The sequence below is a fragment of the Boleophthalmus pectinirostris genome, unplaced genomic scaffold, assembly GCF_026225935.1.
Source record: "Boleophthalmus pectinirostris isolate CB_2022bp ecotype Guang Dong unplaced genomic scaffold, ASM2622593v1 HiC_scaffold_7, whole genome shotgun sequence".
Classification (NCBI taxonomy): Eukaryota; Metazoa; Chordata; class Actinopteri; order Gobiiformes; family Gobiidae; genus Boleophthalmus; species Boleophthalmus pectinirostris.
Window position 1 is genome coordinate 25,486,011 of NW_026571473.1, and position 12,577 is coordinate 25,498,587.

A 12,577-nucleotide genomic window follows, 5' to 3' on the forward strand; every position below is an offset into this window, starting at 1 on the left:
TGTGTTGCAATAATGACATCTTTCTAATTCATTTTTAAATGTGTTTGGGGCCTTCAAACCAAATTATGCATTGCCACAAAAATGACAAGTGCCTACATTTAGTACAAGTTATCTACAGTCTATGATACATTCAATTTGAAGCCTCAGTTAAGACACAATGGCCAACAACTATGGTAACTTGCATACCACAGTGTTTGCCAATATTCCCCTACATGTGTCATATACCAAAGAAAGGAGCCCAAATTCAAATAACTTCAGCATTTACAAGAAACCTGCATCCTGCTTCAAACCTAGTCCACGATTACAGCAGCTCTATTACGCAACACTGTATCTATGTAAGAGCTCAGACCATGACATAGGATAAGCTTAGACTGCAGCCTCTACATAAACTTCCCAAATATACACCAGCCAGGAATGAAAGACAACAAGATCTAACTCTAAAGTACACTTGTTAATTAAAAGCTTGAACTGATAGCTACGATACAGAATTTTAATTTATATATTTATACACAACAAAAACATTTAAAATGAATTTTATGTATCCATGATATATCCATGTACATGTGGGGTCAAGATTGCATTACTTTGTGGACAGAGAGGCCAACCAAGACAGCCTGAGAGTGCTGGGTTTAATTTCAAATTTCTCACACTCACATGATAAAAGTAACACTGGAAAACATTGAGAAAGTTTGGGATGCCCCCTAGTGGTTTAAAACAGCATGTCAAAAAGTCTCTAAGCATTCAAGAAAAAGTAAAAAGAATTTGTCACTTGATCTTAGTTTAGTTGGTGTATATGACTACATTTTAGCTCCAATTATAGACCTGTTTGAGTGTAACATACTTGACCAACATTGAAAAGCTGACAGACAGTGGCAGAAATGTTAGTTAAAGACGCAGGTGATATGACGAACTCCAGACTTCCAACCTGATTACTGCTTCTACAAATGTTATGCCATCGGAGCAAGTATATTAAATGTATTGCTGATATACATGGCATTGAGCAGATTGTGTGTTTTTATTTGATTTTTTTATTTTGGAGACCTGACTAGCACTTACTTTTAGGTTCGTGAGGGGGGACACCAGGATTTTGGAGGGAGGAGGCAGCAAGCTGGAGAATGGGTGCAGAGCCAGGGTGATTATCTGATGGAGAGGAAGAGGTGAGGGAGATCAGACAGGGGTGGATTAAAAGAGTGATGGGCAGAAAAAACAATCACAAATGCAGACATACAAAAGGCAAGAGGGTTAAACAAATGCACAGATATGACCAGTATTATCCACAAGAGGGCGCCAGCACACCATTGACAAAACAGACAGGCTCAAAACTTTTTAGGGGAGTAAGTAAATTAAATGGTAAACATGTCAAACTTCATCTGGACAAAGCATCTCACAGCATCAAAAGCACAGTACAGAACAGCCTTTTAGTAGCCCCAGCCAAAAGCACAGATTTAATAAAGTTCAAATCATTTCATAATGCTGAGGATCACAAGAGGAGGCAATACATGATAATTATTTGATTAGAGAAATCAGGGCTGGTCTTGTGATGGTCAATGGTCTGATCAACTCTGCTGGGTCATACAGTAATTTCAAATTTCATTTTGAATATACAAATAAGTTAGAGAGACACTTTCACTTGTTCTATTTTTCTTTTTGTGGCTGGAAGGATAAGAACAAAGCAGCAAGATTAACGCAACCAAAATCTCAGTTTCAATATTATTCCATCATCATTTAGTCCTATTTGGGAGATATAAAAAAAGAAACAAAAATATGTTACGTATAGAAATGTTTATTTCACTTAGTCTGGCTCAAAAGCCTTTGTCCTAAATAAAATCAACATAGAAAATGTTATCGTTCCCATTCATAGTAACTCTACCCTGTTGAATTGTGCTGCATTACACTTATTTTTAGATAAAATACAGAAACTTTTTTCCTGTGAAAAATGTATATGTGGTTTACATAATGCTACAGTTACAGCTGGAAGATTTCACTTTTCACACGCAGCCTTTTGATATCACGAACTCCTGTGGGGCCAGGATTTTCTTCAAAGTCGAGCCAGATTATGTCTCCTTTGTATTAATACAGTGCAGACCTGCCCACAATTACAGTAGGTACCAGCCAAAAACGCCAACAGAATTTAAAGCCTTGAGAATGTAGTTTTTGTCAGGTTCGTTCATCGTTTTAAGCATGAAGTAAAAATACTGAATATTTTGTTTGTTTGGCCTTAACCACTACACACTACGATTTAGGGCAGCTCAAAAAAAAACAAAAACAATGTTTTAAAGATTGTAAATGTTGCATTTATAAAAATAAAAGTAGAATATGTTAAAAACAGCATTTAAATCTTAATTTCAAAACTTGACAAAGAAAAAACAGGATCAACAGTGTTAGATTTATATTCAGAAGATGAATGTTTTCTGTCACTGTGCATTTTCACTGTAAACAAATTAAATATCTGCCCTTCCTTTGTTATAATGTAGAAAAAGCACTAGGTGGTACAGCTTAAAACTAAACACAACTAAATTAAATAATTTTTGCTATGCTACATCTCAGAAATGAATGAGTCCCAAAGCATTGCACTAAATTTAAAAACTGCTTTTTATCTAAATCTCATGACACCATTATATTGAATTAGGGCATTCACAGGCTGTTATCACATTTAGAGAGGCATGCAGAGCTTTTACTGCCACTATGAAGGAAAAACTACATTTGTGCACCAATGTTCCTGTTGACGTGCTCTAATATTCAATTATTGCAAAAGCACTTTAAAGAAATACACAGCAGTAAATAATGCAGTTTATTAAGAGGTTAGTGCAATGTGGTGGTATGGAGTAGGTGGTCTTACTGGTGACTGAGGTTGCGTTGTTGGGAGTATCGGCGCGGAGGTACTGTGTGGTCTGAGTGGAGGGCTGTGACAGGCCCTGAGAGCTCCCACTGTCACTGACACTACAGGAGAAAAGAAATATGACCATTAAAATCCACAGTGACATTCATTACATGCAGGGTGTGACATAAGGAAGGGTGATAAACTGAAAATTTGACTTGAGATGTTACTAAAGTTTTCTGCTGCTTCTGAAATATGACAGACAATCAATAGGAGGACTGGGTTGTTTAGTCTGTGTTTGACCCATAGACTGTGTATATAAATGGACATACTGTAGCTAACCCGCGAGACACTGTAAATAAATTTGTCAGACTCCCTTAGTCTACTTCTTTATACAGTCTATGGCAGGGGTGTCAAACTCAAATTCACAAAGGGCCAAAATTAAAAACTGGGACTAAGTCATGGGCCAAACTAAATATTTATTGAAATATTTCAACAACATCTGCATGGTTTCTCTTCTTTTGAGACATGTAATGTTAAACCTTTTCTTATTAAAATAAATGTTTAATAATAGTTTTGCTTAAACATTGAATCTAGAACAAACAAACAAACCGTATTTTCCGGGCTATAGGGCGCGCTCTTAAGTCTCCAACCCCATCAAAAAACGAATATGTGCCCCACAATCCAGAGCGCCCTATACACGAATCCACTCGGATGTTCCAGCACGACTTCAGTAAACTACTAAGCCGCAACACCCACAGCGCACGCAAACACACACAGAGCAGACAGCGACCGCGCAGCGAAAAACACCCGTAGCCACATTCATCACTCCACGCGGACGAGGAATAGAATGGAGGAACGAACCGAAAAAGCGAGTGCAATGTGCCACTTCTAGCCACAACTGAACAACTGAGTCACTGCGAACATGCCAACAATCCAGCGGTCCCAGACAGCACCCGCCCTACACGCCACAATTGAACAAAGCCGAGAGTCACCGTGAACACGCCAAACAAAGTCCGACTGACCCATCTAACTGTTGAGTTTCGTTTAAAGTACGGTGCGGTTTATTTGTGAAAAAAGTTCAAAAATAGACCATTCTATGACAGTGTGCCTTACAATCCTGAGAGCCTAATAGTGCGGAAAATACGGTAATATAAATTAATACAATTTAGGATTTTAAATAAATAAGGTCTATAGCCTTTACAAGGCATTATTTTTCTAAACCTAACCCAACAACCTATATTGCATGTGTTAAATATATCATTATAAACATAATACTTAGGCAAGCAATAAGGTCGAGAACATAAACTACCTCATGTTTTCTGTATAAATTAAATTAGTGAGCCGTGGGTGAAGCTGAATCTGTGAAACCAGGCTTAGAGTATAGAGTAGGTATAGAATGAACAGGAAGGATGTGATCTGATTTCCAACAATATTAAATCACAAATTTCCCTGGAGCCTATTGCAGTTTAATTTCAGTATACTAAGCTTTTTCACATGCTTGCTCAAACTCGTTACAACGCTCAGGTGACCCATTTTGGAGCTCTGGGAGAGTGAAAATCTGCAGTAAAATGTGCCACACCTGTCCTCCATCTCGACCCTCTTCATGCTGTGCAGGTGTAGAATGGCCAGAATAATCGCCACCAGGAAGATGACGATGCAGCACACGCTAACACTGATGTAGAAGACCTGCGTGGAGGTGGTGGGGGTCGTCACATCTACTGGGATGAAAACAGAACAAAAACACAGAAACAAAAAATAAGGAAGAATAGAGAGATGCTGTTCTCAAATTGTATGACATCATATTTATTTTTGCATAATTTTAAAGGGTATTTAGCAGATATAAACATATAAATTACTACTTTATATGATAATTGTAAAAATAAATACATAAAAATAGGGGCATAACGGTACATCTATTCATGCCAAACAGTTTCAGGGCAGTGCACGAGTGAATTTGCATAATTTGTGTGTGTTACATTCCACCACTACATGTGCAGCTACACGGAAGGCTTGACTCTTTAATATCCATATTTTACATCCCTCTGAACCACGTGAATCCTTGCAAAACTACTGCGTTGTGTAACTGCCAGCAGATCTACACTTACTGCAAACAATGTGGATAAGTTGTTTTTTCTGGCCAAAAACTTCATCCTGGAACTGTTAGTCCTGCGCTATACTTTTTGAAAAGTTGTGTTTACTGTTTACAAGGAACTTATTTTTTATAATATTTCATACATTTGTTGCTTATTTGAGAATATTTTAATAAACTTATTAGTATTACCAAGCAGCACTTTGCATTTATTTTATTTTTCTCTGTTTGTATAATGTTAAAACAAATTGTTGGTTCAATAAAAACACAAATAAACAACAAACAAATGGTTTTGCATTTTGTTCCCACACTGTTCCAAAAATGAACTGTGACCTCAAAACCGAGGTACGTATTGAAATATGATTTTTGTGTACCGTTACACCCCTAATAAAAAATAAAAATTAAGAAGAAACTAAACCTAGCTGCTTCTTCTAAAAGGTCATGCTTGGTTGTGACTGGTTAAATCGTCTGTCACTTACAGACTTGGGAAAAGCAAATATGTAATCTGAGTTGTGCTCTCTTCAAATACCATAGAAATCATGATACATACACTTTGTTGGAAGGCTTACATATACCATCTATAGATTGATCTATTACAAATACAAGTGTCCAGAGGAGGTCGTGTGAGGGTTAATGGATGCCCAGACCGAGACAGTTTCTCTCATTGGCCCATGTCTGAAAGCGTTTCTCATTACCTCCTCTAATACAGAATCCTCCGAGGGCCCCAGGTTCCTTAGGCCTACCCAAGCAGAAAGACAGCCCGCTAATGGCACTTTGTTACTGGGCAGAGGGCTTACAAAGAGCGTGAATAACCCCAATCCACAAGCGGGCCAGGGGAGAGAAAGAGGTGGGGGGCTGACCCTGTTCCATACAAGATCAGGACCCTCTTGGCTGTTTTAGTTGTAGGAGGAAAGGCAGCTGGGGTTGATCTACTGGCACTTCACTCTAATAAATAAAGAGTAGTTTTTTCAGAGTAGGTAGAGAGAGGGGAGTACTTACAGTCGGGTCTTGGCAGCGTGTTGTTTGGGAGAGTTGGACGGTTTGGATCAGGATCTATTTCTAAAGACAAAAAAAGAGAAAGGATATTACAGTACTAATAAAATTGAAAATGGAGGATGGATTTCAAGTGATTTAATAATATGGTCAGAGTTCTGTTAATACAATAACAACGCCATTGTATCCGAATAAGGCTAGCTCTTTAGTTTTAAAGTATAGAGAGCATACTGACATCATATGGTATAAAATGAACATGTACAAAAAAAGTTTTGTTTCTGGCAAGTAGGCAGCAGCATTAATATAGAGCTGGATTTACAATTTAAAAGTACAAAACTTTATTTTACATTCTGCAATCTCCCTTACAGCTCCATTGTTGTAATTAACACATTTGTATCATTATATAGTGAAATACTGACTCTTGTAGCACATTTTCCTCCTCTTGAAGTTGAGCACTGTGTAGTTGTTGGCGTGGACGGTGAGATTGAGCTGCACAGTCACCACAGCCTCTCCGTCCACCTTCCCCGAGCAGAACAGGTCCACTCTGAACACTGCAAACAAACACTCAGATGAATTAGAGGTGATTTTGGATTAATGATACGCAACATTTTTAGTTGGAACATTTGTCCTTTCAGTGTATATTTTAATATTGGCCAAACATTGACTGTGTGAGTAGCAAAAATAAATGTTAGACTTTACATTACTGTACTTTGTGTTACTGTAGCTTATGAGAAAAACAATAATGAACACACTTAAAATATTGAAAATGACATTTGAAAACATTGACTTTCAAACAATTTGGCTCCTTTGGCTGGTCAATGTTTAGTCTTAGTATAGACCCAGAGCCTGATTTATGAAAGCCTGCATAGAAATTTTGTTGAGGCAGTGCGTATATTTCATTATTCTACCCCACCTTCATGTTCAGTATATTAAGTATATTTGATACATTTTATGGTTTATACATCGCAAAACTGCTCTATGGTATATATTTGTAGCCTATATTTATTTTCATTTTGAATGTTTTGTGTAAATTATCGATAGTAATAAGTGTTTTTTTTAGAGAAAAATGCTGAATAAATGCAGTGTTTAAACAAAAAAATAATCATTTGAATAATCGTGATTTCAATATTGACCAAAATAATTGTGATAATGATTTTTTCCATAATCGAGCAGCCCTATGTATTTTGAGCATTTTATTATGTCCTAACTTTCTATAGCGCTCTCTGGTCTTCTCGGTGTTGTTGTAAAATGATCTCTAACTTCAAGTGAATGGTTGATGAAAGTATCGGTTTAATATTTGACAACTAAATAAATTAATATTTGAGAATCCAACCAATTTGTGACATAAAAGTAATTTGATAGAATATATTTAATAGGAATGTAACAATAACCGAAATATCGTGTTATCGTATTGTCACAAGTCTCACAATAATATTGTGGACTATCACAATATATCAAATTACAAATTCCTTTGCTTAAATGCATGGTTTTAGAGTAGCAACAGCTTATAAACATCGGGAACTACATATCCCATGATTCATTTCAGTGCAGACAACATGAACTCTGAACTTGAATTCTTGGGATTATGACGGTAATAATTCACACCAAAATCTTGTCACGGTATTTTAAAAGCAAAAAAGTGTCCCATCTACAATTATATTAGCCTCTTTAAAATATCGCAATAAATATTGTATCGCGCGATGCATATTATGATAATATCGTACCGTGAGATTTGGATATAATTACATCCCTAATATTTAACAATGTCTGCGTGTGTCTAATTGTACGAACAGAACAGATTGACAAACCAGATGGGACCCGAGGGAGCTCCCCCTGACTGGAGATGTTGCTCTGGGGTGCGTTCATGGCCATAGGATTTTCCACCTGGTACGCCAGTTTGTATTCAACCTATAGAGACAGCGCAACATCATTACCATAACAATACTTTACCACAGCACTTCTTCTTTCAATTAGCATCAGAATCCCTCACCTTTGTTTTGGAGTGCCAGGTGAAGTGCAGGCTGCTGGTGTCACTGGGCACCGGCAGAGTGAAGGAGAGTGCGTAGTAATTCACCACGTCGTCTCTAACGTAGTACAGCTCTGCATCAAGACCTGAGGGATAAAAAAAAGAGGGAGAGAAATGCTATTGAGCTTAAGAGGTAAAAACGAACATACAAAACAGGAATTTAATCAATTGCATTTGCCCAAAAAGGTCCTAATTTCGAATTCAGCTGAGGCCGAGTACTTTTACGTCAAATCTATTCCTATGAGCTTTCAACCATGTTACAATTAGGGATGCTGTTAGGATAAATAACTAGGCTTAGCTATTTTGTATAATCACTTCTATAGTTCATTATTGTTCTGAAGTCATTTGAAGATAAGGGCTCTGATCACAGCTGTGAGACTCATATATACACTACTGGTCAAAAGTTTTAGAACACCCTAATTTTTCCAGTTATTTCTTGCAATTCAAGTTGTGCAAGTCCATTGAAGAGCTTGAAATGGTACAAAGGCAAGTACTGAACAGCCAGAGGTTAAAAAAAAAGAACAAAACACAAGTCTAAGCTCTGCCAAAACTACCTCAGGAAAAACTAACAAGATGGTAAACTTGAAAACATGGAGTGTCCAGCACAGTGTCCAGAGTTAAACCCCATCAAGCTGATTTTTGGATGAACTAGACAGAAGAGTGAAAGCCAAGCAACCTACAAGTGCCACACATTTATGGGAACTTCTGCAACAGACTTGGGAAAAACTTTCTGAAGAATATTTGATTTCTAATGTACAAAGAATGCCGCGAGTGTGTTCAGCTGTGACATCTGCCAAAAGTGGACACTTTCATGAATCAAATGTTTAGAATACATTTTGGTCAACAGTAAACAGTAAAAACTGGAAAAAGTGTAGTGTTCTAAAACTTTTGATTGGTAGTGTATGTCAAGACAAATACAAGATATTCCAAACTATCTAATAGCAAACTAACTAAATAGAACAAGAACCACTGATAGGGATGAAGTCATGACTTGTTAGCCAGATAAACCCCCCGGATGGAGTCTGATTGGACTGTGCATCGTGCCAAGAGGTCTGGCTGGCCTGTGCACCAAAGAGGTGCCAAGTCTAAACCATGGTAGCCTCCCACTATGGTCTGTGTATAAAAGTCATTGTATAGGCGTAAACATTGAGGCTCTGCATGGAAATGTCGGCACAGACTCCTTGTACAAGTATGGCTTTCTAATACTGGAAATAAGTATCTGCCAATACCGGATATCAACCGATACCAGTGCAGAGGCTGAAAACACCAAAACAAAAATAAAATAAGATGAAACTGATCCAAAAGTGTTACGTAGCTGTAATTTATCCCTCGTGTAACTATAGAACAGCTATGTATAAATAAAAGTTCAAACATTATGAGACTCTCTGGGCCAACTACGACCAGTAAACAGTCTTATCACACCAATTTATGTGTCCAACTAGAATATCGGCTGAACCAATATTTGGGAGCCGATATACAATCTAGCGCTTTTTTCAATATTGGCACTGATATCCTGTACCAGTTTCGGATTGGTGCATCCCTAGTTAGAATGGCGATCCCTTATCATTTAGCTTATTCAGTGTTTAAAATTTTGATCCACTGATGCATGTTTGAGTAAACCTGTATCACCATGTATTTGAGGCTTGGGTGCTCAGAAAATTCTGTTTTCACCTACCTCCCCATCTCTCCCCACTGCCCTGTACATGATTATTCAAAAGATACGACACTCATACATACATACAAAAATGTCACGCCATTTTTTTAAGATGAATGAAAATTTGCTAGCCTGATTCATCAGCCGGTTTCACTTCATGGAAACCGTCTGACTTCACAGCATTAGAATTTGTTCGCTCGACAGTAGGTGGGTACTTTTTTCATTTAACCAATCGCTGCTATTTGGTAGTAACATATGTAATGCGCCAAATCCCGTAGGAATAAGGGCAATAACGTCTTTCCCCTTGATAAAATTCACCAATCATTCTCTTTGTTCCAGCTTTAAATCCTCGATCTCGAGAATCATTGCCAACACAGAATGTATGGCTTCATCTACATCCATCTCAACCACTTTGTTTACTGTTGTGCTGTACCACAAAATGGGACCCAGACAGACGCTTGAGTTTGACGTCATGGCTTCACAGCTCTTCTCTGACTGGCCAGTGGTCTATAACTTCCAGGGTTCTTGCAAACTGTCTAGTGTATTCCGATTCCTTACCTAGTTGCTGGAGAGAAATGAAATTGAGCAAAGGTACTAGGTGGTGCCAGCCTTTCCAAAAAATTAGCTTCATGCTACAGTGAAATGCTGCTGTGGGGGGTGGGGCCAATCAGTCAATCCACCATTTTTATTATGAAGTCGTTTTAGATCTGTATTTTGAAGATTAAAAATGGACAAAATGTAAAATAATGATCACCAATGTATGTAATTGTTTAAAAATATGTCTTAATGGTCTTCTTTTACTTTGCATTATTTCCATAACCCAAAAAAATACCCTCATTTTCAGTTGGTTCTATACTGTTTTGTTTGTCTTTTTAGTAGTATGCATTCAAGTAAGTAAACGTACCACACCAATTTAAGCGCTGCAGTGAGTGGGATGGAGTGACCACATCTGTAAGCACTTGAGCTCTCTTAGTGCCTAAAAGAGAAACTTCAAAACCCTTCAAACACTGAGGGTACAGCTAAAACACACAGTCATTTTCTGTCCAGGAAACAAAAAACATGGGCAGATGAAGGGTTAAGAGGGAGAGGAATGTTTTCAATGTAATTACAATGCAATGAGAGTTAAAATGTCAATCTAATAGAAGTGTACTTTTTGGAGAACTTGTACCAAATCCTAATGCTTTTACTGACAGAAAATTGGCTGTAGACCCCCTAAAAAGACCCAAACACGTCACTGACAATTAGAAATGACTGAACTTCAATCTTGATTAAAATTTGAGTAATTGCGCAACCCTAATTTGCACAGAATGTTTCTCATTACCTACAGAATATATTAAAAGGCTAATCAAATCCAAAGTGGTTTTGTTCAACCAGAAGCATGTGTTCAGTAACATTTTGGAGTGAATATCGTTTTGAAACTATAAATTTTGCTTTGTCCCACCCACGTCTCTGAACCTAAAACTTGAGTTGGTTTCATTAAAATTCGTGCTGTAATCGGAGTGTATTGCAGAAATCCCCAGCCGTGGCCCGGGGCAGTGTTATCAGAGGTTGAAAGCGTCTCGGTGGCAGAGTGGGTCCGTCTATCAGTCTGAGAGGATCTAGTTTAAAGACTGTGTGGAGGAATGTGCCCAAGCCCCCTCCCCTCTTACCCTGCCCCCCCTCTGTGCACCCCTGTGCCCCGGGCTGTCCCATACACCTCTCTCACATCTTCAATTAAAAACAGTCCAAGGCGCTGCCAGCTCGACACCAAGAGGAATCACAGCTACAGCAGGGCAAAGATAAGGCTGCTGCTGCTGGGGAAATAATTTGTTGTCCTCCTTGGAAATAGCTACAACTAAATATATTCAGTTTGTATTTGTTTTGATGTAATGACTTTTTATCAGTAATGAAGACATTTTTTTTCTTCTTTTGGGACATTCAAATATTAATAAAGTCCAGAACCTAAGATGGAAAAGGACCAAGTTGTGGTAAGGTACTTCTAATAGTTTGGAAATGAAGTATTCCAGATGCACTTTCAAAAGTTTCAAACAGCTACACCACATTTTAATGCATTAATGGTAAAGCTATTAATATGCGATCAATGCCAGAAACACAACGTCAAACACATCCATCCAAAATCATTAGGTGAAGTGTAGGATTGTGCAAAAACATTGATATATCATATTGTTTAATGTGATGATAAAGTACCAATATCGTGGGCTGCTGTATCGATATATTTCGTCAAGAGTATTTTTTGGTATATTTTACTAAATTATTTTGTAACAGCGCTACAGTTTAGTTTCTTGTTCAGAGGAAGGAAACCTGTTTATGTAACACATTTGACATTTTCACTGTTTTGATGATTAAAATGGCTGTTTTTCCTATTCACTTTGCACAAGAAGTAGTTTAACAAAGACTTTTAGTATCACAGTCATAATTGAGCCCTTATTTTTATTGAACTGTACCAAATCGATTTGAAATATATTGTATCAAATCGAAAGTGCGGTGTATCAAGATATGTATCGTAGAGGCCTATGTACATATCGTATCAGCAACTTCTGAATGATGCCCAGCCCTGGTGAAGTGTCTTGCCCAAAGATGCTGCAGCAGCATCAAATCGTAATCCTCTGCATTACAGCGAGTTCTTCACCGACTGAACTTGTGCTGCTCAATGTGAACATTCAGACATTTTATTACCAAGTAAGGCCTGCTGTGGATTAATCACATTTTTGGTATGCCATGTGTAAACCCAAAAAATGCAAACAAAACACTGCAAAGTCTCCCGAAGGCCCAGTGACACAGGCCTGACTCATGCGTCTGCCTCCCACAGACTTCAGTGCTGAACAGGAAGCTGAGCACTGGTCTGACAGCATGGAAGGGGGGGTAGGGGGTCCTCAGGCTGCTCTATCAACCACGGTTTTCTCACTATGTTAACATACAAGCCAGGAAAACCGGATAACTGGCCTAGTTCAATTTAAAACAATTTCTCAAAATGCATTTAAACCTGGGAACTAC

At 38.0% G+C, this 12,577-nt stretch overlaps 1 protein-coding gene across 3 annotated transcripts in view; it reads right to left on the reverse strand.

The window, feature by feature from the left end:
• Positions 1-12,577, reverse strand: part of ryk (receptor like tyrosine kinase) — a 45,578-nt gene that overhangs the window by 17,170 nt on the left and 15,831 nt on the right. The window contains exons 2-8 of one of the 3 annotated variants that reach the window (XM_020918776.2): positions 7,894-8,015; positions 7,712-7,811; positions 6,323-6,454; positions 5,910-5,969; positions 4,401-4,536; positions 2,840-2,940; positions 1,057-1,140 (exon numbers count right to left, since the gene is read on the reverse strand). In XM_020918776.2, coding sequence (XP_020774435.2) covers positions 1,057-1,140; positions 2,840-2,940; positions 4,401-4,536; positions 5,910-5,969; positions 6,323-6,454; positions 7,712-7,811; positions 7,894-8,015 — 735 coding nt within the window. Of the gene's footprint in view, positions 1-1,056; positions 1,141-2,839; positions 2,941-4,400; positions 4,540-5,909; positions 5,970-6,322; positions 6,455-7,711; positions 7,812-7,893; positions 8,016-12,577 lie in introns of all 3 variants that reach the window. The other 2 variants (XM_020918775.2, XM_020918777.2) reach the window with 2 other exon arrangements.